Below are 27,500 nucleotides of genomic sequence, written 5' to 3'. Positions count from 1 at the left end.
TCAGTTATTTACATTATTAATCCACCCATCATATACTCGCTGTCTATTTTTGTGTGCTATGACTTTTTAACAGCTATCTACATGAACACATATCGTATAGCAGTCTTTTCCTAATATCAGAAGAAAATTTTCATATATTTCTCCAATTTCGTTTCACGTTTTTACTCTGCAATGAATCAATTCCATCTTTATTCCTTTCCGTCTCTTTCGCGATTTCCTCTAAATGATCAAGCGTCAGCTACGTGCTTCATCCCATCATACGCTCAACGTAACCTGTGGGAAGGAGGGTCATATACTCGTACAACTTTCAATGGGTGTATAATTGCCAAACAAACCTCATACAACACTTAAGCAACATCCAGTTACGCTGGAACAGGAATCAGGGTCGTGTACATAAAACACCAGACCATACTTGACATATACTTTCGAGTTATCCGCCATTATAGACAAGTCATATGTGTGCAAAGCTTCATATTGCATGTGCAGCGAGAGAGAGAGAGGGGGGGCAGGTTTGGGGGCGAAAGAGGGCGGGGGGAGAGGGTGCGGGGGAGAAGGAGGAGGGTAGGAGGGAGGGATGGGAGTAGGGGAAGCCAGGGGTGGAGGTAGGTGGTGGATACACGTCACAAATACGTCACGCCTCACCTGTTCGAATGTGTAAGTGGCTCACTCAGGTTTTGCCATCACAGTCAAGAGTAAACGCCGTAATTAACCGCATCTGGCAATGCACAATAGCGTCAAAAATTAGCGGAGTGTATGAAGCAATCTGTCCCAAAGTCCCATGCTGATCCGAGTCTTCGTTTGAAAGATATTTGCGAAAAACGGTATGTCATAGGGTCTGATATGGATAGTAGTGCAGTTAGTCAGCCACTCCACACACACACACACACACACACACACACACACACCGTTATTTTTCCTCTCCCCTTTTCTCTTCCCCCAGTCCTTCCCCAAATTTTCCCCCCCATTCCCCCTTTCACCCACTCACTCCCCTCTTCATTACACCCTCACCCCTCCTCTTCCTTTCCCTCATTCCCAAAACACCGTTCCACTTCCCCTCCCTTTTCCCTCCCTGATCCCCCTCTACAGCATAGCCCTTCTCCTTCCTTCTCCCTCCTATCCTCTGGCACCTCTCTCCTCTCCCTCTATTTCATTCCTTTCTTTCTCCTAATTTTCTTCCTTTTTTTCTTCATTTATTCATGAACAGTAAGTTAGGTTAGGTGGGTTTAAGTTTACAGTAGCTGCTTTGCATAGTCCTACCGGCCTGTTGGAGACTCCTTATATTTTTATGTTTAACCTCCCTCGCTTTTTCCATCGTTTCCTTAAATTTCTTTTATTCCTACTCTTCCTAAACCTCTACCTCTTCCTTTTATTTCTTCACCTACAGTCCCTCCTATCTTCTACCTCTCTTTCCCTTCTCCCATTCCGTTCCTTTCTTCTTTTCTCTCAACTTCTCTCTTCATGAACCTCCTTTGCTTTCACCACGTTTTCATTCCTTTTCATTATATCTCCCAATCTTGAACCTCCTCCTAGCTCCTCTTCTCCTCCTCCTCCTCCTCTTACACACCTACCAACTTCTCTTCCGTTCCATTCCTTTCATAACCAACCTTCGTTTCCGAAATAATTTTCTCTACTTCTATTATTCATCTTCCTCCTTCCCTTTGATTCGTTTCGTTCCTTTCTCTCTCTTGTGTTCTCCTCCTGTTCATAATCACTCCCCAACTCACCTCCGCCCACCATTCTCACGCCTCTCCTCCTCCTCCCCGCTGCAGGATCCGGCCCCAGATCGCCCGTGAGCTGATCGACATGTGCCGCGTGTGCACCAGCGTCACGCCCGGGGAGCCGCAGGTGTGGCTGGGCTCCGACAAGGCCTTCACCTACGATCACGTCTTCGACCAGCCCGCCGGCCAGACCGAAGTGTACGAGTCGTGCGTGGCCGGCCTGATCGAGGGCTGCTTTGAGGGCTACAATGCGACCGTCTTGGCGTATGGACAGGTGAGTGGGGCAGCGAGACAGGTGTGTGGATGAGTGTTGACAGGTGTGTGGATGAGTGGTGACAGGTGTATGGATGAGTGTTGATGTCTATGTGGATGAGTGGTGACAGGTGTGTGAGTCATGAAGGTATATGAGTCAGAGGAGACAGGTGTGTGGATGAGTGGTGACATGTGTGTGGATGAACAGTGACAGGTGTGTGGATGAGTGGTGACAGGTGTGTGGATGAGTGGTGACAGGTGTGTGGATGAGTGGTGACAGGTGTGTGGATGAATAGTGACAGGTGTGTGGATGAATAGTGACATGTGTATGGATGAGTGTTGACAGGTGTGTGGATGAATAGTGACATGTGTATGGATGAGTGGTGACAGGTGTGTGGATGAATAGTGACATGTGTATGGATGAGTGTTGACAGGTGTGTGGATGAGTGTTGACAGGTGTATGGATGAGTTTTGACAGGTGTGTGGATGAGTGTTGACAGGTGTGTGGATGAGTGTTGACAGGTGTGTGGATGAGTGTTGACAGGTGTGTAGATGAGTGTTGACAGGTGTGTGGATGAGTGTTGACAGGTGTGTGGATGAATAGTGACAGGTGTGTGGATGAATAGTGACATGTGTATGGATGAGTGTTGACAGGTGTGTGGATGAGTGTTGACAGGTGTGTGGATGAATAGTGACATGTGTATGGATGAGTCTTGACAGGTGTGTGGATGAGTGTTGACAGGTGTGTGGATGAATAGTGACATGTGTATGGATGAGTGTTGACAGGTGTGTGGATGAGTGTTGACAGGTGTGTGGATGAATAGTGACATGTGTATGGATGAGTGTTGACAGGTGTGTGGATGACTGTTGACAGGTGTGTGGATGAGTGTTGACAGGTGTGTGGATGAGTGTTGACAGGTGTGTGGATGAGTGTTGACAGGTGTGTGGATGAGTGTTGACAGGTGTGTGGATGAATAGTGACAGGTGTGTGGATGAATAGTGACATGTGTATGGATGAGTGTTGACAGGTGTGTGGATGAGTGTTGACAGGTGTGTGGATGAGTGTTGACAGGTGTGTGGATGAATAGTGACAGGTGTGTGGATGAATAGTGACAGGTGTGTGGATGAGTGGTGACAGGTGTGTGGATGAGTGTTGACAGGTGTGGATGGTGGTGACAGGTGTGTGGATGGTGTTGACAGGTGTGTGGATGAGTGCACAGGTGTGTGGATGAAGTGTTGACAGGTGTGTGGAGTATTGACAGGTGAGTGGATGAGTGGTGTGGGTGTGGAGGTGAGTCATATGGGTATATGAGTCAGAGGAGACAGGTGCGTGAGTGAGTGGTGACAGGTATGAGTGAGTCACGAAAGTATATGAGTCAGAGGAGAGAGGTGCGTGAGTGTCTGTGTGGAAGGTTAATGGAGTGGAAACGAGAAGAGGATGTATATTTTTTTTTATTATCCTATTCTATTTTCGTCTTTTTTACTCATTATTTGTATATTTATTTATTTTGTTTTTGTTTATTTATTATTATTTTTGTGTGTGTGTGTGTTTCCATATGCTCTCATAAATGCGATCTCCAGTGTTCTTTTTACTAGCCTTCATTTTCTCTTTTTTCGCTTCATTTTCTTTCTTTTTTGTCGTTTTCATCTTTACCTCTTTTTTTTTTTTTTTTCATTTTTGCCTGGCCTTTGCTTCCCTTCCTCCCCTCTTCCCTCCCCCCTTTCCTAATTGTATCATACCCTTTCTCCTTTCCTTTTGATCTCCTCCTCCTCCTCCTCTGCGGTATCCTTGGCCTTCTCGTTTTGCTAATTTTATCTCATTCTTCCTTCCCTTCTGATTTCATCCCTCCCCTCCCTCCCTCCTTCCCTCTCTCCCTTTCACCTTTCTTTCCATGCTAATTACTGTCGCCAGGTGTGATATTAATTATTTTTATTACCTTTGCTTGAACACTCTCTCTCTCTCTCTCTCTCTCTCTCTCTCTCTCTCTCTCTCTCTCTCTCTCTCTCTCTCTCTCTCTCTCTCTCTCTCTCTCTCTCTCTCTCTCTCTCTCTCTCTCTCTCTCTCAGTTATTATCATCTATATCCTTCTATTCTATTATTATCTTCTATTCCCTCGCATTAACTTTCTCTTTATTCTCTTTCTTCCTTTCCTTCAGAGCTGTAATTCTTCTTAATCTTTTTCCCTTGTTCCTTTCCTGCCATCTCCTTACTGTCTTCTTTTCCCCTCTATTCTATTATTATCTTCTACACCTTTGGCTTAACTTCCACTTTATTCTCTTTCTTCCTTTCCTTCAGAGCTGTAATTCTTTTTAATATTCTTTCCTTGTTCCTCTCTTGCCATCCCTTCCCCTTTTTTCCTTCCTATTACAATATTCCGTCTTTTTCATCCCTTTATACTTTCCTTACCTGTTGATTTTTATCTTTTATATCTCCCAGCCTGCCTGCCCCGACCTTTCATCCTTTCATCATCCAGAGGGACATCTATTTTTGCCTTCCTTTCTTCTTTTCGCCCTCCACCCCTCACTCGTTCTTTCTCTCCCTTCCTCTCTCTCTCCCTTCCTTTCTCCCTCCCTCCCTCCCTCCCTCCCTCCCTCCGTTTGAAGTCGTAATGAAGTTCCTTTTTCTCTTAGCATTTTTTCTGTTTTCTTTCGTTCTCTTTCCCCTTCTTTTGGAGGTATTTTTACCCTCTGTAAAATCCCTTTATCTTAATACATCATTCCTCTCTCGCTTGCATTATTTTCCTTTTGACTTTCTCTTCCTGTTTCAGTTCTCCACTTAACCTATTGCGTTTTTCTTTTCTTTATTAATCACTCTTCATGCATTTTAAAACGCTCTTCCACAAGGGATTTATGTTATTCTGTACACTCTTCTTTTGCCGAGATATTTCAGACCTTCATTTTGTCCTTTTGTTGCCCTTTAATTATCAAACAATCTTTAGACTCCTTAAAGCTGTTCACCTATAGTGGTTTCGATATTGTTATTTTCCTCTCGTTAAGATGTTTCAATCCTCCCTTTAACCTTGTTTATTTTCTCTTTTATCAGTTCTTTTTCAACACCCTTAAGATCGTTCTCATAAGGGTTTCGATACTGTTCTTTTTACTTTCCTCTTCTGAAGATGTTTCAATGCTTTTAATCTTTTGTTTTTTTATTTAAGCTTTTTACACACCTTAAGAGCACTCGATACTCTTCTTTTTACGGAACGTTTGTGAAGCTAAGATAATTTTGATGAACTGAATATATTGTACCCACCAAACGTGTGACTTCAGATTCAACCCTTATAAATACACCGTCAGTCTCAGTTTTGGATCTATTTATGTCTGTCTCTCTAGCTAGCTAGACAGATAGATAGACACACAGATAGGTAGGTTGATAGAATGAGAGTTACACAGACAGACAGACAAACATCATAATATAGATAGACAGATAGATGGGGAGGCGTTGGCTGAGTGGTCAGCGTGTGGGTGTATTAAGGCCGTGGACCTAGGTTCGAGCCCCACCGAAACACACTGATTTTTCAACCTTCCCCGAGTGGCGGAAGATTACCCACATGCTGCCCAGACCTTCAGTCAACCTTAACTTCAGCGGTTTTGTTCAAGTGGAACACCGGAGGGCAGCTTGAGCCAAGCAGGAGTCATACATCACGGTAGCCACTATAAACAAAATTCGCCCGCGCCATTAACAGACTGGGGCCGTTCAAGAGTCCTCTCGAGACAGCCTACCGGCGTTATAGGCACCACCTGAAAAAAAAAATAGATAGATAAACAGATAGATAGGTAGACATACATAGATAGGTATACAGAGATAGAGAGAGAGTTACAGACACGACAGACAGACAGACAGACGCCAATTAATCTGCCGCTAACAAGAGCAGTAACAAGGTCCACGTAAAGCACTGCCCTCCACCTTTACCTGTTAATTGGGTTGTAGGGGAGGAGTGTGTGTGTGTGTGTGTGTGTGTGTGTTACTCTAGGCGTGTGTTTTTTTCTTCCTAATTTGCTTTGTTAAAATATCACGTTTTTTTTATTTGTTCTTCCGTCTCTTAATTCTTCATCTTCCTTCAGTTCTTTCTTCCATGTCACATTTATTTATTAGTGTGTGTGTGTGTGTGTGTGTGTGTGTGTGTGTGTGTGTGTGTTCCCAGTACGTGTGTTGCATCCCCACCTTCTTTTCACCACCACCTCTCCACCTCCTTCCTTGTATCTATGTGTTAGCCTCCCCTCCTCTTCCTCCCCATCTACTCCCCTTGCATGCCTGTGTTGTCCTCATCTTCCTCCCCACATCCCCCACCTTACATAACACCTTCCCTTCACATATCCAGACATTCCTTTGTTTTTATTTATTTTTACTCTTTTCATAACATTATTTAGTTATCAGTATTTTCTTTTTTTATATTATTCCTTTTCTTAGTATTCCTTTTCATATAATTATTTTTTATTGTTCATTTTCATATTCCTTTTCTCATTACTCATTTTCATATTCCTTTTCTCATTATTCATTTTCATATTCATTTTCTCATTACTCATTTTCATATTCCTTTTCTCATTACTCATTTTCATATTCCTTTTCTCATAACTCATTTTCATATTATTCCTTTTCTCATTACTCATTTTCACATTCCTTTTCTCATTACTCATTTTCATATTATTCCTTTTCTCATCACTCAATTTCATATTCCTTTTCTCATTTCTCATTTTCATATTCCTTTTCTCATTACTCATTTTCATATTCCTTTTCTCATTACTCATTTTCATATTCCTTTTCTCATAACTCATTTTCATATTATTCCTTTTCTCATCACTCATTTTCATATTCCTTTTCTCATAACTCATTTTCATATTATTCCTTTTCTCATTACTCATTTTCATATTCCTTTTCTCATAACTCATTTTTATATTATTCCTTTTCTCATTACTCGTTTTCATATTCCTTTTCTCATTACTCATTTTCATATTATTCCTTTTCTCATTACTCATTTTCATATTCCTTTTCTCATTACTCATTTTCATATTATTCCTTTTCTCATTACTCATTTTCATATTCCTTTTCTCATTACTCATTTTCATATTATTCCTTTTCTCATCACTCATTTTCATATTCCTTTTCTCATTACTCATTTTCATATTATTCCTTTTCTCATTGCTCAATTTCATATTAATCCTTTTCTCATTACTCATGTTCATATTCCTTTTCTCATTACTCATTTTCATATTATTCCTTTTCTCATCACTCATTTTCATATTCCTTTTCTCATTGCTCATTATCATATTATTCCTTTTCTCATTACTCATTTTCATATTATTCCTTTTCTCATTACTCATTTTCATATTCCTTTTCTCATTACTCATTTTCATATTATTCCTTTTCTCATTACTCATTTTCATATTCCTTTTCTCATTACTCATTTTCATATTATTCCTTTTCTCATCACTCATTTTCATATTCCTTTTCTCATTACTCATTTTCATATTATTCCTTTTCTCATTGCTCATTTTCATATTATTCCTTTTCTCATCACTCATTTTCATATTCCTTTTCTCATTGCTCATTATCATATTATTCCTTTTCTCATCACTCATTTTCATATTCCTTTTCTCATTGCTCATTATCATATTATTCCTTTTCTCATTACTCATTTTCATATTATTCCTTTTCTCATTACTCATTTTCATATTCCTTTTCTCATTACTCATTTTCATATTATTCCTTTTCTCATTACTCATTTTCATATTCATTTTCTCATTACTCGTTTTCATATTCCTTTTCTCATTACTCATTTTCATATTATTCCTTTTCTCATTACTCATTTTCATATTCCTTTTCTCATTACTCATTTTCATATTATTCCTTTTCTCATCACTCATTTTCATATTCCTTTTCTCATTACTCATTTTCATATTATTCCTTTTCTCATTGCTCATTTTCATATTATTCCTTTTCTCATCACTCATTTTCATATTCCTTTTCTCATTGCTCATTATCATATTATTCCTTTTCTCATCACTCATTTTCATATTATTCCTTTTCTCATTACTCATTTTCATATTATTCCTTTTCTCATTACTCATTTTCATATTCCTTTTCTCATTACTCATTTTCATATTATTACTTTTCTCATCACTCATTTTCATATTCCTTTTCTCATTACTCATTTTCATCTTATTACTTTTCTCATCACTCATTTTCATATTCCTTTTCTCATTACTCATTTTCATATTCCTTTTCTCATTACTCATTTTCATATTATTCCTTTTCTCATTAATCATTTTCATATTATTCCTTTTCTCATTACTCATTTTCATATTATTCCTTTTCTCATTACTCATTTTCATATTATTCCTTTTCTCATTACTCATTTTCATATTATTCCTTTTCTCATTACTCATTTTCATATTATTCCTTTTCTCATTACTCATTTTTATATTCCTTTTCTCATCACTCATTTTCATATTCCTTTTCTCATCACTCATTTTCATATTCCTTTTCTCATCACTCATTTTCATATTCCTTTTCTCATTACTCATTTTCATATTCCTTTTCTCATTACTCATTTTCATCTTATTACTTTTCTCATCACTCATTTTCATATTCCTTTTCTCATTACTCATTTTCATATTCCTTTTCTCATTACTCATTTTCATCTTATTACTTTCCTCATCACTCATTTTCATATTCCTTTTCTCATTACTCATTTTCATATTATTCCTTTTCTCATTACTCATTTTCATATTATTCCTTTTCTCATTACTCATTTTCATATTCCTTTTCTCATTACTCATTTTCATATTCCTTTTCTCATTACTCATTATCATATTATTCCTTTTCTCATTACTCATTTTCATATTATTCCTTTTCTTGTGAATTTATTTTCCTATTATTCCTTTTTTTATTACTCGTTTTCATATTATTGCTTTTCTTATTGCTCATTTTCATATTCCTCTTTTCATATTGTTCATTTTCATATTATTTATTTTATTATTATTTCCTTCACATTGTTTATTTTCTTTTTCCTCTTCATATTATTTATTTTCACACGTTAGTTTTTCGTTTTCTTATTTTTCCTATTCATATTCTTCCTCTTTATATTCATTTTCATATAATTCCTTTTTATATATTTATCCTGTTATTCCTATCCTTATTATTCTTTTTCATATTCCTTTTCATATTATTTATTTTCTTATACTATTCCATTTCATATTCCTCTGCGTTATTCCTCGCGCTGATCGGAGTCTTGAGCCACGCCTCGCACACTTCATTGTCACCAGTATATATTTTTTTTCTTCCACTATCTCGCATGCAATCGCAGAAAATGACTACTCACGCCGCGCCAGCCTTCCTAAACCCTCCTCTTGTTGACTTTTTTTTTTTTATCTTTATATTTTGTGTCCCTCCTCCTCCTTCGTCCTTCCTTCTTCCTTCCTTCGTTCCTTTCCGTGTTGTTGTTGTTTTTTCACGTTTTTCATATTTATCTCAACCATTTTTCTTCCTTTCCATTTTTCCTTTTTTTTTATTTCCCTCCTAACCTTTGTCTTTTTTTCTTCCTCTGTCTTCTTTTGTGTTCCTCCTCCTCCTCCTCCTTCCTTCCTTCTTCCTTCATTCCTTTTCGTGTTGTTGTTTTTCTCGCTTCTCAATATATTCCCATTTTTATTTTTCTTCGTTTCCATTTTTCCTTTTTTTTTATTTCCCTCCTTACCTTTGTCTGTTGTATCCTTCCTCCTTTCTTCTTTCTTTCCTTCATTCCCGAGCTGTCATTCTTAACGTATTTCTTACTTTATTTTCTCTAGTTCCTGTTTTTCCTTTCTATATCTTCTTCTATTTATTTTTCCTCTGTCTTTCTGTGTTACGTCCTCCCTCATTGTTTTGTCCCTTTCCTTTCTTTTCGTGTTGTTATTTTTTTCATATTTATCTTTCTCTGTTGTGTCCTTCCGCCTCCTCCTCCTCCTCCTCCTCTTCCTCCTCCGCCTCCTCCTCCTCCTCCTTTTTTCCCTCCTTTCTTCTTTCCTTCTTTCCTTCCTTCCTCCTTCTTTCCTTTCCACGTTGTCATTTTTCACATATCTTTCTTCTATTCTGCATTTTCATTTCATCTATATTATCCTTTTATCACGACTCTATAATTTTCGTCATCCTCCTCCTCCTTCCTTCCTTCCTTCCTTCTTTCCTTTCAATGTTGTCATTTTTCACGTATCTTTCTTCTATTCTTCATTTTAATTTCATCTATATTATCCTTTTATCACGACTCTATAATCTTCGTCATCCTCCTCCTCCTTCTTTCCTTCCTTTCTTCCTTCCTTCCTTCCTTCTTTTCTTTCCATGTTGTCATTTTTCACATATCTTTCTTCTATTCTTCATTTCCACTTCATCTATATTTTCCTTTTATCACGACTCTATAATCTCCGTCATTCTTCTTTTATTTCGTGCTATCATTCTTCACGTTTTTCTCTCACTTTAATTCTTCTTTTCCATGCATTTCTTTCTTCTTCATTTTTGTTTTTCTCCCTACTACAATTTAACATTCTCCATCCCCTCTTTATTTGTTTGTTGTTATCTATCTATTTCTCTCATTCCATCCCTTCCATGCGTCCTTTATTTTCCATTTTCCTGATTTCAACTGTTTTCCTCCTTTTTCTCTTATTTCATCCCTTCCATGGTTTCTTTCCTATTTTTATCTTATTATTCAAACTATATTATCCCTCCCTTTTCTCTCACGCCATCTCTTACAGTTTTTCCTTTCTATTTTATTTCAATTTTCCATCTGTATGTTCTCCTTCCTTCTTTCCTTCCTTCCTACCTATCCTATCCTATCTTTCTTCATTTACTATTTTCCCCTCGTATGTATTTCATTCTTCCTTTCCATTTCGTTCTTTTACTTCCCTTCTTATTTCAGCTCTACAATCATACTTTCTTTTTCTTTCTTTTAATTTTCCTTCTTATTCAAACTTTATATTCATTCTTACTTTCCATTTCTTTTTTTCTTTTTCTTTTCCTTTTTATTCTAGCTATAACCATTCCTGCTTTTCATTTCTTTCTCTTTTAATTTCCTTTTTTTTATGCCAACTTTGTAATCATCTTCTCTTTTTCCCTCTTCCATTCCGTTCTCTTGTTCTTCCTCTTCCATCCAATGCTCTTTCTCTTTTAATATCTTTCTCTGCTACAAGTATTTTCCGCTTGCTTTCTTTCTTTCCTCCTTCCATGCATGTTATCGCGTTATCTCTCCTTCTCTCTTTTCCCTCTTCCTTTCCTTCATATATTATTTCCTCCATCCAATGCTCTTTCTTTTAATTTCTTTCCCTTCTACAATTATTCGCCGCTTGCTTTCTTCCTTTCCTCCTTCCATGCATGTTATCGCGTTATCTCTCCTTCTCTCTTTTCCCTCTTCCTTTCCTTCATATATTATTTCCTCCATCCAATGCTCTTTCTTTTAATTTCTTTCCCTTCTACAATTATTCGCCGCTTGCTTTCTTCCTTTCCTCCTTCCATACATGTTATCGCGTTATCTCTCCTTCTCTCATCTTCCCTTCCTTCCATGTCTCCTTTTTTCCTTTGTCACCATTATTCTTATTACTCCAATTATTTCCTCTTTGTCTTTTGCGCCGTTCTTCCTTCCTGACATGTTCATCTTTTTCTTTTATCTCTTGCATTAATTACGTGCTCGTATCAAGAGAGAGAGAGAGAGAGAGAGAGAGAGAGAGAGAGAGAGAGAGAGAGTCTAATTTTTCCGTGTATACAGACTTGTCTATTGTATGCATGATTAAACTTGTTCTCTAAAAACATCATTATATTCACACACACACACACACACACACACACACACACACATTGCTTCTATTCCCCATTCCTTATTATCTTTTCCCTGACCTTCTTCCCCTTTTTATTTCCTCTTCCCCTCTCAATACCCCCCCCCCCCCCCACACACACACACACACACACACACACACACACACACACACACTCCTCCTATCCCCTATTCATCATATCCTTCCTCTGACCTTCTTCCTCTCTTGTATTTCCTCTTTCCCTCTACCCCCCCCCTCCCCCCTCAGTCTCAAACACCTGGTCTGTAGTCCCCCCCGCCCCCCGTCTCACCTTTCCAGCCTCCACCTGCGCTAATGAGAATACCTGAATAATTAATGGTAATGGAAAAAGGAAGGAAGAAATTTAGGGAGCGAGGGAAGATGGAACAGGAGGAAAATGGTAAAGAGGGAGAAAGGGTCGGAAGAACAGAAGAAGAGAGGAAGGAAGGGCAAGAGTAAGGAAAGGAAGAGAGGGGAAGAAGGAAGGAAGACAGACAGGAAGGAAGGAAAGAAGAAAGTAACGCGGGGAAGGGAAGGGTGGGCATAAGGAAAAGAAAAGGAAAAAAAACACGATAGAGGATCAGAAGAAAAGATACAAGAGAGGAAAGGAAGAGCAGGAAAGGAAGGTAGATGTTGAGAAAGAGACGAAGAGAGAAGGATAGAAAGAGAGGGTACAGGAGAAAAGAGATAACGAGAGGAAGATAAAGTTAAAGTGAGGGAGGAGAATGTTAAATATTAGACTAGAGTAAGGGAGGGAGAGAGGAACCGTATGAGAGGGTAAAAGGAGAAAAAATAAAGAAGGGAAAAGGAAGGAAGGAAGGAAGGAAGGAAGGAAGGAAGGAGGGAGGCTGCGTGTGGTGGTAAGTGTCGTGTATGAACGTGACTCCTCCTCCCTCCCTCCCAACACATGACTGACGGGAGGGGGCATTGGAGACACCAGGGAGAGGAGAAACGAGGGAAGCCAGCACCAGAGGGACGCCAGGGAGGGAGGAGAGAGCAGGCAGGAGGGGAATTGAAGGGAGAGACCAAAGGGAGATTATGGAAGGGGACAGGAGCGAAGGGACGTGATGTGAAGGGACATTGAAGGGAAGGCACATGAAAGGGATATATATGAAGGAAAAGGGACATGAAGGGAAAGCAAAGGAAGGGAGGGGAGTGGAGGGAAGGGACATGAAACAAAGGAAGGAAGGAAAAAAGAAGGAACAGGGAGGGAAGGGACGTGAAGTGAAGGGGAAGAAACGGAAGGAACATGAAGGAAGGGAGGGGCGTGAAGGGAAGGAAAGGAAGGAAAAAAAACATGACGGGAAAGGAAGGAACAAGAAGGGAAGGGACGTGAAGGAAAGGAACATGAAAAAAAGGAGCATAAAAGGAATGGCCATGATGTAGAAGGATGTGGAAGGCAGGGACATGAGGGTTAAGGAAAGGAAGGGAAGAGACTTAAGCGAAGGAAAAGGAAGTGAAGGAAAACGCCAGTAAGAAGGACATAAAAGGGACATCAAACACCATGAAAAGCAGTTTCGCACCACCACCATCACCACCACCATCACCACCACCACCACCACCATCACCACCACCACCACCACCATCACCACCACCACTACCATAAAACAGATTAAAACACTCCAGTACACAAGTGCTTTTAAACCTCGCCATGATGATGATGATGATGATGATGATGAAACATGGAGGAAAAAGATTAATAGTAAACGGTATGAATATGAAATTAAAAAAAATATATAAGTGTGTGTGTGTGTGTGTGTGTGTGTGTGTGTGTGTGTGTGTGTGTGTGTGTGTGTGTGTGTGTTCACGATAACTGTTAATACTATATCTTGTAATTAATGGTTAATGGATAATTGATTTTAACCCTCAATACCCTTCCCTCTCCTCCCCTTCCCACACCACCTAAACTCATAACCAATAATTTACTCACCTCCTTTACCCTCTCCCCCCTCACCCCTTCCCCTCTCTCCCCTCACCTTTCCCCTCTCCCTCCCTCCCTCCTCCCACACCAGCACCCCACCACCTCCACACCCACACGGACACCCACACTTCCACACACAAACTACACATGCAATCTCTCCCATCCCTTTTCCTCTCTCTTTCTTCCACCTTCCTCTTTCTCTTCCACTCCACTTCATTCTCTTTTTCCACCCTCTTTCCTTCTTGTTTCCGCCCTCCTTCCTCTTTCTCTTCCACTTCCTTTCATCCTCCTCTTCCACCTTTCTTCCTTTTCTTCCACCCTCCCTTCTCCTACTCTTCACCCCTCCCTCCCTGTCTTCCACCCTTCTTCCTCCCTCTCGTTCACCCTTCATCCTCCCTCTTTTCCATCCTCCTTCCTTCATACCTCTCTTCCTCCATCCTCCTTCCTCCATCTCTTCCATCTTCCTTCCTTCATCCCCCCTCTCTCTTCCCCCTTCTTCCACCGGCCTTCCTCCCTCACCCATCCTCCTTCCTTCATTCCCCTCACTCTTCCACCCGGTCTTCCCCCCCCCCCCCCCTCTCTCTCTCTTCCGATTATCCCCTCCCTTCATCCCTCATACAGTCTGAGTCATCCCCCCCCCACGTGCTTCCCCCTCCCCTCTGCCCCCCTCTACCGCGCACACAGACTTGCAAGAATACACACAAAAGGAAGGGGTTTGTGGAAGTCATGCCGTTCTCCTGAAGCTGCTCCAGTAACCATTTCGTTTTATGCTTCATTTTTTTTTTTTCGTTCCCTAGTTGTCATTTCTTTTTATATTTCTTTCTTTTCAGCTTTCTTTCTCTGGTTATCTTTTCTTTTTATACTTCTTTCTTTTTCTTTTTTCTTCCACTAGTTGTCATTTCTTCTTATATTTCTTTCCTTTTCCTTTTTCTTTCTATGATTTCCTTTCTTTTTATACTTCTTTCTTTTTCCTTTTTCTTCCTCTAGTTATAATTTCTTCTTATGCTTATTTCTTTTTCCTTTTCCTTCCTCTGATTATAATTTCCTCTTATGGTTCTTTCTTTTTCCTTTTCCTTCCCGTATTTATCATTATTTTTTTTTCTTCCTTTAGTTATCATTGTTTCTTATGCTTCTTTCCTTTTCCTTTTCCTTCCTTCCTTTAGCTATCAATTTCTCCTTATCCTTCTTTTTTCCTATTCCTTCGTCCAGTTTTCATTTCTTCTTAGCTTCTCTTTTTTTTCTTTTCCTTCCTCTGATTATCATTTCCTTTTATGGTTCTTTCTTTTTTCTTTTCCCTTTTCTAGTTATTCTTTCTTTTTCCTTTTCCTTCCTCTTGTTATCATTTCTTCTTATGGTTCTTTCGTTTTCCTTTTCCTTCTATTTATCATTTCTTCATGTGCTTTTCTTTTACCCCTTCCTTCCTCTAGTTACCATTTTTGCTTATATTTCTTTTTATTCCTTTTCTTTCCCTCTTTCTCCTCTGTCTATCTATCAATCTATCATTATCACTGTCTATCTGTCTTCCTATCTATCTACCTATCTATTTATCTACCTATCTATCTACTTATCTATCTATCTTCCTATCTATCTATTTGTCTATCTATGTATCTTCCTAAAACTCTCTTTCTTTTCACTCAATGCCTTACCTTCCTTTTTTTCTCTTCCACTCCCAACCTCTTCTCCCCATTCACTCCTCTCACACTTTTCCCTACTTGACTTTTTTTCCCTCCTTTCAACCTTTTCCTCCAAGGCGCTTTTCTCCTCCAAACTCCCCCTTTTCCACTAGTTTTCCTGTTTTTCCCTCCTACTTCGCTCCATCCCCCCTTCTCATTTTTCCTTTCCCTCTCTTTAATTTTTATCTTTTTTTTCGTTCCTGTCTGTTCCCTCATCACCCTTCCTCCTTTTCCTTATCGTCTTTCATCTATCACTTTTATATCCCTTTTCCTCACTTCTTATTTTCTATCTTCTTTCTTCATTTTTTTCCTCTTTCCCATTCCGTTCTTTCCTCTTTTTGTTCCTTAATCATCGTCCTTTATACCTTTTTTTTCCTTCCTCCTCTTATTCCTATCTTCTTTATTTGTTTCATCTATCCCTTTGCGTTCTTTCTTTTTTTTTTCGTCAATTTTTTCCCTCCTGTCTTTGTCTTCCCCTTTCATTATCTCCCTTTTCTTCCTCCTGTCTTCCTTTGTCAATACATCACCGCTCTTTTCTCCTTCCTGTCTTCTGCTGCCAATGTTTCACCCTCACCATCACTTTTTTTCTCTGCCTCCCTCATTCTCCTCCCATTCTCAGCCTTCGTTTCTTCCCCTTCCCTTTTCATTATCTCCCTTTTCTTCCTCCTGTCTTCCTTTGTCAATACATCACCGCTCTTTTCTCCTTCCTGTCTTCTGCTGCCAATGTTTCACCCTCACCATCACTTTTTTTCTCTACCTCCCTCATTCTCCTCCCATTCTCAGCCTTCGTTTCTTCCCCTTCCCCTTCCCTTTTCATAACTCCCTTTTCTTCCTCCTGTCTTCCTTTGTCAATATATCACCGGTCTTTTCTCCTTCCTGTCTTCCGCTGCCAAAGTTTCACCCTCACCTCCACTTTTTTTCTCTACCTCCCTCCTCCCTTCGTTTCTCCCCTCTCCCCCATTTTCTCTGTATCCCTCCTCCCGTTTCTCCTTTCTCCCTCTTCTATTTGCCCCCCTCTTCCCTCCCCTCTTCATTCACCTCATGATTCCCTCTCTTCTCCTTCCCTTACCCCTTCACCCATCGTCTCTTCCTCTTTCCTCCCCCTCCCTTTCACTCACTGCCTTTTCCCCCTCTCCTCCTTCCCTTTAACCTCTTTTACCTTCTCCTCCCCTCTCCTCTCTTTTCCTTTTTATCCATAGAGTATCTCGATCCCCCTTCCCTTTTACCCTCACTTGCCGCCTCTCCTATTTCCTTTTACCCTCATTCACCATCGCCTCCCCTCACTCAGCACCTCTCCCTCTCCTTCCCTTCTCTTAATCCTCCCTCATCATTTGTTCCCCTCTCCTCCCCTTCCCTCTAACCTGCATTTGCGGTCTTATTCCCTCTCGTCCACCCCCCTCCTCTTCCCTTTTACCCTCATTCCCCATCGCCTCCCCTCACACACCGCCCTTCCCTCAATCACCGCTCCCTCTTCTCTCCCCTCCAGACGGGTTCGGGCAAGACCTACACCATGGGCACGGGGCTGGAGATGGAGGGTGACCCCGCGTTCGTGGGCATCATCCCCCGTGCGGTGGAGCACCTCTTCCGCGGCATCGACGAGCGCCGGGAGGCCGCGCGCGCCACCGCCACCACCCCGCCGGAGTTCAAGGTCACGGCGCACTTCATGGAGCTCTACAACGAAGAGATTATTGACCTTTTTGAACCGGGCTACAAGGTGAGCACGTGTAATGAGTGTTATTGATGTGGTGGGGTTTTAAGATGGGGATTGGGGGGGGAGGGGGTGAACCACGATACAAGATGAGAACGTGTTATGGTCTGGGTTTAGGGGGGGGGGTTGGAGGAAGGGGGGAGTAGGAGGAGATGAGCCGGTGTGGTGTCATGAGACATCCGGCTACAATAAGACATCCCATCCTGATCTGCGCATGCGCGGAACCCAATGTTTACAAACACAGTGTTGATATCGTCGTTTGTCCCAGGCAAGATGGCGGCGAGGCACCATGGCAGCTATTGTGAGAAAATGGCCAAATTCAAGGATGACATGGACCCTATTATTCATTTACTACTAAATGGAGAGTATCCAAGAAACATGACCGTCAATGAGAAGAGAAATCTGAGGAGACAGCGGGAGAATATTTACTGAAATACAAAGGTGCAGGTTATCTCATTTATCACATTTATTGACATACAGGGGGTGTAGGTTACCTCATTTATCATTTATTAATATACAAAGGGTGTAGGTTATCTCATTTATCACTTTCAAAAAGATAAAGAATAACTTAGGTGGGACGCTCTGTTGGTAAACAAAGCCCGCGCATGCGCAGATCAGGATGGGATGTCTTATTATAGCGGCTGTCTCATGACACCACACCGGGATACAAGGTGAGAACGTGTTGAGGGTTTGGTGTGGGGAGGGGAGGGGGGATTAGAGGGAAGTGAGCCGCGATACAAGGTGAGGACGTGTTATGGTCTGGCTGGGTGGGGGTCACAGGGAGAGGGGAGATTAGGGGGGGGCTGAGGCGGGATACAAGGTGAGAACGTGTTGTAATCTGGGTGTTAGTCGAGTGTGGTGAGGTGGGATGCAAAGTGAGGACGTGGTGTGGGCTGGGTGTAGGGAGGGAGAGGGTGTTGAGTTGGGTTACAAGGTGAGCACGCGTTGGGCGTTGCTGTGGGTGGGAGGATGGTTTAGGTGGCTCGAGAGTGTGGGATTGAATATGATGATAAGGAGTCTGCAAGAGGCATTTAATTCTATACTAGGCAGCTCCTGTAAACCTAACTCCATTAACTTCTTTATTCATGAACTTATCTAACCTTTCCTTGAATGTATCCATCGCATTAGCATTCACAACACGACTGCCAAGCCGGTTCCAGTTATCCACCGTTCTGTTGGTGAACCTATTCATTCCAAGTCTGTGTTGAATATATATGTATTCAACCCATTGCTGTGTGTCTTACCCGACTCTTACCACTAGAACCTCGTTAACATTGCCCTTATTACTCCTTCATGTATAAACTTTGATCAAGTCTTCTTCCTCCCGTCACCTTTTTTTAGGGAATGCATATTTAATTATTTTAGTACATCTTCACTTGGCAAGTTTCTCAACCCTTGAATAATTTTTGTCGTCCTCCTCTGCACAGATTCTAATATCTTGATGTCCATTCAGTAGTAAGAAGACCAGAAGTGAACCGCTTAATCGTGATGAGGTCTGACTAATGCTAAATATAGCTTGCGAATTGCTTAAGGGCTTCTGTTACTTACTCTCCTTGATATGGAAGAAGAGGATATAAAGAATGGTGGTAGGTGAGGGGAGAGGAAGGAGGACAAAAGGAGGGAACGAGAAGGATGGGGAGAGATGAATAGGGGACGACGTGTGTGTGTGTGTGTGTGTGTGTGTGTGTGTGTTCTCTCGTCTACTTGTTCTTTACTTCTTCCCTCGCTTTTGTGTCTGTTTTCATTTCTCTTTATCTCTGCTTCCACCTTTGCCTGTCTCTTTCTGTCTGTCTGTCCAAGCTCCGTCGGTCTTTGTTACCGTATTAAGTTTTTAGGTGCATTCTGTCTTTCACCTGTGCCTGTCTGTATCCTTTTGTCTCTGTCTGTCCGTCCGTGGATCTATCTGTCTTTGTTATGGTGTCAAGTCTCTAGGCCACCTGTGTCTGTACCGTCTGTGTCACTCTCTCAGTTTGCTTTCTTTATCTTTTCATTTATCATCATTCTCTCTCTCTCTCTCTCTCTCTCTCTCTCTCTCTCTCTCTCTCTCTCTCTCTCTCTCTCTCTCTCTCTCTCTCTCTCTCTCTCTCTCTTTGTATGGGGGATTCCTTAAAGTGGCGTTGGCCGTTCGTCTCTCTTTAGATGAACGTTTTCGAGGCTGCCAAGGAGGAGGAGGAGGAGGAAAGACTGGTGGTGGTGGTGGTGGTGGTAGAAAGGGAAAAATTAGAAGAGGAGGTAAAAAGTAGAAACGTTAAGAGGAGGAGAAGTTGGAAGTAAGAGTGGGAGAGTTAGAGGAGGAGGAGGAGGAGGAGGAGGAAAAAGAAAAGGAATAGAAGGAGTAGAAAGAGGAGGAAAATTTAGGAGAGTCAAAAGCGGAGGAAAGGTAAAAGGAGGAGGAGGAAGATGAGGAAAAAGTAGGAGAGTTTGCAGAGGATGAGGATGGGGAGGAAAAAGCTGTTGAGTTAGAGGAGGGAAAAGTGGAAAAGTTAGAGGAGGAGGAAAATGAGATCAAAGGAAGAGGAGGAGGAGGAGGAAGAGAGAAAAAAAGTGCCAGAGTGTAAGAGGAAGATGGGCCAATTTTCTTGTTCATGATGTCGAAACTTTTTTTTTTTTTTTTTTTTTTTTTTTTTTTTTTGCGCAGCGAGGTTGGTATTGCGTCTCCCTTGCGGTCTTTATATTTGAACTTTTAATTAAGATAAACTGTTGAGGCCGATCTTGGTAATTAAGTTTGTGAAGGAATTTTATCTATTTTTTTACCACGTCTATCGCTCCCCCTTTCTCCTTCCTTCTCTCTTTTCCTCTCTCTTTACGTCTCTCCCTCTCCCTCCCTTCGCCCCCTCACTCCCTCTTTTCTCCCACAAATGCGTTCCACTCCCATCTCCTGAATTTGAATTGCTCCTCCACTCCTCCAATATCTCTCTATCTCTCTCTCTCTCTCTCTCTCTCTCTCTCTCTCTCTCTCTCTCTCTCTCTCTCTCTCTCTCTCTCTCTCTCTCTCACACACACACACACACACACACACACACACACACATACATACATACATACAAACACACACACATCTCTTCCTCCTCATTTCCCTTCCCCGTCACGCTTCGTTCACAGGCCCACTCCTACACACCCGTTCCCTGCCCTCCCACCCACCCACCTGCCTCCCACTCAATACACACACACCTGACTTCCTTCTTTCTCTCTTCCTACCCACCCATCCAATGCACACTCACCTGATTTACTTCTCTCTCTCCCTCCCTACCCACCCACCCATCCACACACCTGACACCACCCACCCATGAACAGTTGAACACACATATGCACTCTCCGTCTCACTCACTCTCACGCTTAATAGTAGTAATAGTAGTAGTAGTAGTAGTAGTAGTAGTAGTTGTAGTAGTAGAAGTAGTAGTAGTAGTAGTAGTAGTAGTAGTATGTGTCATTTATGCTTACCCTGAAGAATATACCATTTTCCCTGTGCCATTTTTCTTCCCCTGCCATTTTTTCCTGTTCCATATTTTTCCTTGTCATTATTTCCTGTGATATTTCTTCCTCTGCCATTATTTCTTCTGCCATGTTTTTCTGTCCTTTGTTTTTGTCCCTCCTGTGCCATTATTTCATGCTCCTATTATTCTCTGACATTATTTTCTTTTCCATTTTTCCCTCGCTATTTTATTCTGTTATACTTTGTTTTGTTTTTTCCTCCTCACATTCGCCATTCCGCACTGCTGTTCCATTCCACTCCCCCCCCCCTCCCCAGACGCACCGGTTACCACTCTGCACCATGCTCTCCACCTATTTACCTTCCACCCTCCTGCATACATACATACGTTTGCCTTTTTAACCTATTACTAATTCTCCTCCTCTCCACCCCGCCCACACCCACACGCCTCAAACCTCTCCCTATCCACCCACCCACATTCCTACCCTCCAAACCCTCTCCCACAGCCTATCGTCCCCTCATCCACTCGCCCCCCCCCCCTCCCTCCTGTTCACTCACATATGTCTGCCTATCCAACTCACCCATTCTCCTGCCTTTCACCCAACCAATACCCAGCAACTCACCCACCCACCCACCCACTTTCATATACCCCTTAAACCCTCCTTTCCTACCACCAAAAACCACTCCCACCACCTGTTCTTCCCCCAGCCAACACCCACCCACCCCAAACATGCCTATCCCTTCTAAATTCATCATTCATACCACTCAAACAAACTACCATTACCTGTTAATCCATATATCTTAACAGCCAAACTCACCACCACCACCACCACCTGTTCTCCACACAACACCCACCCATTCACCAAAATACCTATCCCCTAAATCCACCTTACCTCGAACCCACGACCACATCATCCACCCTCACTCATCCACCTCTCCGTCACAGGGCTCGGGCAAGGGCGGTATCCGGATCCACGAGGACGCTGAGGGCGGCATCTACGTCACGGGCGTCACCACCAGGAATGTCACGTCCCTGGAGGAGACGATGCAGTGCCTGCGGGCGGGCGCGCTGTCCCGCACCACCGGCTCCACCAACATGAACACGCAGTCGTCACGCTCGCACGCCATCTTCACGCTCCTCGTCCGGCAGCAGAGGATCGCCCCGGTCAGAGAGGTGGGTAGGCGGGGCGATTAAGAACATAGGAACATAAGAACATAAAAAGTATGCAATTGGCCAGTAGCTAGGGAGGTGGTAGGGAGGAGGCTGGTGTGAAGAGGGGGGAGGAGGTGGGTAAGGGGAGGTGTAACAGATGAGTGGGTGTGGTAATTAAGGTGTGAGAATTAAGGTGTGAAAATGGGGAGATGTGGGAAAAAGGGGGATGAGGGATAGGTGTGGGTGTGATAAGTATGGGTATGGTTGGTACAGGTGATTGGGCGTGGCAAAATTTAATAAACTGTGGGGGTGGGGGTGAGTTGATGTGGGGAAAGGGGGCAAGGGAAAGGTGTGATTGTAACAGGTGAGTGGGTGTGTCAATTATTGTGTGGGAGCTGGTAGGTGAAAGGGGGAAGAGGATGTGGGATGTGACGGAAAGGTGTGTGGGCATGACAATTCAGGTGTGGGAAGAGACAGGTTGTTATTAGGGAGAGAGGATGTCTTAAAAAAAAATAGAGAATGAGGGAAAGGTGTGATAAACAAGTGAGTGGAAATAACAATCAAGGTTTGGCTGGGTAGAGTTTTTATTTAGAGGTGAGGAAGGAGATGAGGGAAAGGAGGATATGAGGGACAGGCGTGTGTTTGAGGCATCCCCCACTTGCCTCATTTCCTTATTCCACAGGTAATACAACATCACCTGCCTTGCACTCCCTCTTCACCTGTTTTAATTAGTACCCAAGTGGCAAGTAAACACACCGGTCAGTCCACATCGCAGTCTTATCATATCTGTTTTAATTACCAACCTGTTTTATCAATAATTTTAATGAGCAAGGTCAACTAATCACCTAAAACCCAATTATCAGGTAGAATTGAACTTCACCCAACCTGAATTCCATCCTTCACTTTCTACTCTAATTAATTGAGGCAAGTCGGCAAACAAATGAGTCGGTCCACACGCTTGTCTTATCACACGTTTCTTAATCAGCCATCGAGGAAGAGGAGAAGGAAGTGAGAAAAGGTTATAGGAGGGAAGGGGAAGGAGTAAGGTCGGTGTTGTTAGGCGTTTTCGGCTTTCACATCAACTATTTCCAGAGGCCAAAAAGGAGATCAGTCGGGTTCTTGTGAGTGGTATTTTAGGTTCAGGCACAGAAGAAGGGTCAGACTACCACCAGGGTCATAAAAATACCCTTGGAAATGCCCAAAACTTCTACAAAAGGCTTGTCAAATATGTGAGTCTAGGCCCCGAAATGCTTAAGGATATGACCCTGAGTGTGGTGGAAGAGAAGGAGAAGAATGGGTTATGAAAGCAAGAGAAGATGGCGTAACTATAAACACTTGCCTGCGCCATGATGGGCTGGGGCCGACTACCATCCAGGCCCCTCAAGAGAGCCTACCGGCGTTCACATAAAAAAAAATATATATAATAATAATAAAAAAAAAGGGGGTGATGGTGGAGGAAGAGAGGGGGAGAGACAGGATAAAGAGGGCAGTAAGGGAGGAAGAGGAAAATAATGGGCTATAAAAGAAAGAAGGGGATGAAGGCGACAAAGATGCAAACTAATCAGCCAAATACCTGTCTTGTTTTGTTTACGAAATGGCCTATTGATTGGTTCCTGTCCGATTTTTTTCTGCTGTATTTTTCTGGAACGAAGATGGTTGTCTTGTTTATGAAAGGTCTGTTTATCGTGGCCTCTTTGATTCTTTTCCACTCTGTATATGATTTTTTTCTCAAATGAAGATCGATTTTTTCTATTCATAATTCTAACTTCCCTTAATCAGCCATCCTCCCTCAACCATGTAAACTAGTCAAGCAAATACCTGTCATGTTTTGCTTATGAAATAGTATGTTTATTTGTATTTGTTCGAGTCATTTCCACTCTGATTTTGTAGCCCTCTGATGAAGATTTTTTTTTGTCTATTCACAATTATAACGTTCCTCAATCAGCCAGTCTCGCTCAGCCTTGTAAACCAATCAACCAAATACCTGTCTTGTTTTACTTATGAAAACGTTTGTCTATCATCAATTTCATACTTTTCCACTCTACGATTTCCTATTTTTTCTCTCAAATGAAGATGGTTTTTTTGTGTGTATTTTCTTTGTATACCTACGTTTTTTTTTATGTGAGGTCCAGGAAGTCATGAAGTGAAGGCAATGAACCGGCTTTCCCTGCATTACCACACCTGCCCCAATCAAGCAAGCAATCACCAAGCAGCGAAAACAAACACTCCCCCATTCTTTTTTTTCTCTCTGGTGTGTTTTGTCTCCACTTGTTACGGCCGAGGAGAGAAAACAAAGAACCCTCCTCCGTCTTGTTTCTCTCCACACCTGCTTGGGAGGAGGAGAAGGAGGAGGAGGAGGAGGAGGAGGAGGAAGAGGAAGAATGAGGAAGCACCAACATTACCACCCTCACTCATTCCTTTCTTCACCCCTCACCACCTACAGAAGAAAGGAGAAAGAGGAGGAGGAGGAGGAGGAGGAGGAGGAGGAGGGTTGTAAGTGTAAAGAGGAGGGATAATTAAGTAAGAATAACAAAAATCATCATTGCCATCACCACATCTTCCTTTTTACCTCATATACAGGAAGGAGGAGAAGGAAGAGAGCTGAAAAAACGGAGAAAGAAGGAAGAATGTCGAACCACCACTATTACCACCACCACCACCACCATCATCACCACCACTCACTCATTTCTCTCCCCACCAACAGGACGATGGTGAGGAAGGAGGCAGCGGGGAGGGCGGAGCGCCACAAGAGGGCATTCCGGAGTTCGAAACCCTGACGGCCAAGTTTCATTTCGTGGACTTGGCGGGCTCGGAGCGGCTCAAGAGGACGGGCGCCACGGGGGAGAGGGCCAGGGAGGGCATATCCATCAACTGTGGCCTGGTGAGTGGGAAGAGTAAAGGGAGAGAAGGAGAATGGTGAGTGGAAGGGAGAGGAAGGAGAGTAGAGAGAGGGAGGGCTAAGGGAGGATAAGGAGAGGGATAAACGAGGAAGGGAGAAAGAATGAGGATAAAGGGGGTATTACACTGGGCAAATTTTCCGTGGATCTTCAGTCAAACCACGATTTCCGCTTTCCGTGGTTTTCTGACGAGTCCACGATCTTCCAAGGCTACGGTAGATTTCACCAAAGGATGACGGTATTACTCACCATCAGAAGTATCAATAACAAGCAGCAATAACAAGAAACAAATGAGAACCACGCTAGCGGAAATCGTGGTTTGACTGAAGATCCACGGAAAATTTGCCCAGTGTAATAGCCCCTTAAAGTGAGTAATGAACGAGGAAGGGAGGAAAGAGAGGGAGGAGAGGGAGGGTAAATAGGAAGGAGACGAAGGAAAGGGAAAGGGAAAGGTAAATGGAGATAAGAAGAGGGATGAACCGTGAACGAGGAAGGGAGAAAGAGTGAGGATAAGGAAAGGGATGAACGTGGGAGGAAGAGAGAGGAAGGAGAGGGAAGGGTAAGGATAAGGAAACGGATAAACGAAAAGGGAAGGAAGAGAGGAAGGAGAGGGAAGGGTAAGAATAAGGACAAGAACGAGAGAGAAAGTAAGCTTGTGTAATGGAAAGAGGATGGAAAAGAGAAGGAAGAGGTAATGGGGTGATTGAGAAAGTGAGGAAGGGAGCGTTGAGGTAATGGGATGAGGGTGAGAGGGGAGGAAAGAAAGGGTTTGGGAGGTAATGAGACGATTGGAGATGAGAGGAAGGGAGGCCGGAGGTGACGGGATGAGGTGAAAACAGGGAGGAAGGGAGGCTGGAGGTGACGGGATGAGGTGAAAACAGGGAGGAAGGGAGGCTGGAGGTGACGGGATGAGGTGAAGAAGAGGATGGAAGGAGGGTTGGAGTAATATTAGGAAAGGGGAAAAGGAGGAAGGGAGGAGGAGTTTGGGTAATGGGAAGAGGGAGAAAACGGAGGAAGGGGGAGTTGTAGTTGGGTAAAGGGGGGAAAGAAATTAGGGAGTGCTGGGGTGATGGGAAAGAGGGAGTGTTGGAATAATGTTAGATAATGATCGTAGGAAGAAGGGAGGATGTTTAGATTGAGTTTTTAAGGGAGAGGGAGAAAAGGTGAATGGGAGAGAAGCAGGTTGAGTGGAGAGAGAGGTGGGGCAAAGGGAGAAGGAAGGAAGATTGAGAGAGACGAAGCAACCATTCACAAACACGTCTTCCATTTCTCTCATTAACACCCATAATTACCACCCGGACCCTGCAACACTCATCCATTAAACACCCATTACTACCTATTACCACCATTTGCCACCCATTACTATTCATCTCCACCCCATTACCACCTATCGCCTCACAGTTACTACTACCCATAACCTACCTATCACTACCCATCACCCCAGTCACCTCCCCATTACCACCTATCACCTCCCAATTACTATTACCCATTACCACCTATCACCCCCATCATCTCCCCATTATCACTTATCACCTCCCAATTACTTTTACCCATTACCACCTATCACCCCCATCACCTCCCCATTATCACCCATCACCTCCCAATTACTACTACCCATTACCACCTATTACCCCCCTATTACCACCCATTGCCCTCCATCACCACCCATCTCCTCCCCCTTCACCATTACCACCCATCACCACCTATCACCCATCACCTCCCATCCCCCACAGCTGGCCCTGGGGAACGTGATCTCAGCCCTGGGGGACGTGAGCAAGCGTGCTTCCCATGTGCCTTACAGGGACTCCAAGCTCACCAGACTCCTGCAGGATTCTCTAGGAGGTATGTGAGGGGGTCCTACGTATATCTTGAGTCCCATCTACCCATCCTTCCCTATGTATATGTGACGTTTCCTACACTATTATCCTTCTATCCTTTCCTGTTCTTGTGTCTTATCCTGCCCTGTGTATCCTTTCTCCTATCCTGCCATCCTTCCTTTCTGTTAGTTACCCTTTCATCCTGTCCTTCCGTGTGTCCTATCCTGCTATCCCATTATCAATTTCCTATCCTGCCCTCTATCTTTCTCGCCCTGTTCTGCCATCCTTCCTTCCTTCCTTTTCCTACCCTTCCATCCTGTCCTTTCTCTGTCTTATTCCGTCATCATGTGTCCTTAGCCTCCGTCCATCCTGCCGTGTGTATAATTTTTCGTTCTATCGTTTCTTCCTTCCTCTTTTCCTCCTCCTTCCTTCCTCTGTATCCCGCCTGCCTGCTTCTGTTATTTTACGTATTCTGTGTTCAGTTGTCCTCACGCAATTCTCTCCTTTCCAGTGTTTGCTCTCTTCCCATCTCCTTGTCCTCCTTTCTCTCCTTCCTCTCTTCCGATATATTTACTCTCTCCTTATTTTTCATTCTGTCCTCTCTCCTATCCTTCCTCTTTCCCCTCCCTGCCCTTCCTCCTTCAATGTTGTTTGCTATCTTCTCATATTTCCCTCCTCTCTTCCCCGCACCTCCTAATATTTGCTCTCTTCCTATCTTCCCTATTTATCCCTCTTTCTCTCTTCCCCGCTTCTTCTCTTAATGTTTGCACTCCTCCGATCTCCCCTATCCCTCTTTTCCTCTTTCCTTCATCCTCTCATATTTTTTTTCCTCATTCCTATCACCATTCTTTTCTACCCCGCTCCTCCACCTAATATTCGCTATCTTCCTGTCTCCTTCTTAGCCTACTTCCTTCCTTTCCCTCCTTCCTTCTCCTAATGTTTGCTCTCTGCCCATCCTTCCTTCCTCTCATCCTTACTCTCTTCACAATCTCTCCTAATGTTTCCTTTCTTCCCATCTCTACTTCCTCTCTTATCTTTAAATTTATGCTATCTCTCTCCCACGCCTCTCCCCCTAATGCATCTTATCTTCCTTTATTTCCTTTCCATTATCATTCCTCTTCTCGATCCTTTGTTTATGTTGGT

General features: G+C 42.7%; 1 protein-coding gene across 1 annotated transcript in view; it reads left to right on the top strand.

Moving 5' to 3' along the window:
- The window catches only part of LOC127008055 (kinesin-like protein KIF21A), a 145,068-nt gene that overhangs the window by 69,638 nt on the left and 47,930 nt on the right, over positions 1-27,500 (top strand). Inside the window, 5 exon segments of the mRNA XM_050879585.1 lie at positions 1,770-1,992; positions 16,839-17,066; positions 21,437-21,664; positions 24,348-24,524; positions 26,274-26,382. Coding sequence (XP_050735542.1) covers positions 1,770-1,992; positions 16,839-17,066; positions 21,437-21,664; positions 24,348-24,524; positions 26,274-26,382 — 965 coding nt within the window.

The sequence above is a fragment of the Eriocheir sinensis genome, chromosome 37 (assembly GCF_024679095.1).
Source record: "Eriocheir sinensis breed Jianghai 21 chromosome 37, ASM2467909v1, whole genome shotgun sequence".
Taxonomy (NCBI): Eukaryota; Metazoa; Arthropoda; class Malacostraca; order Decapoda; family Varunidae; genus Eriocheir; species Eriocheir sinensis.
This window is presented reverse-complemented; position numbering and strand designations above follow the sequence as displayed.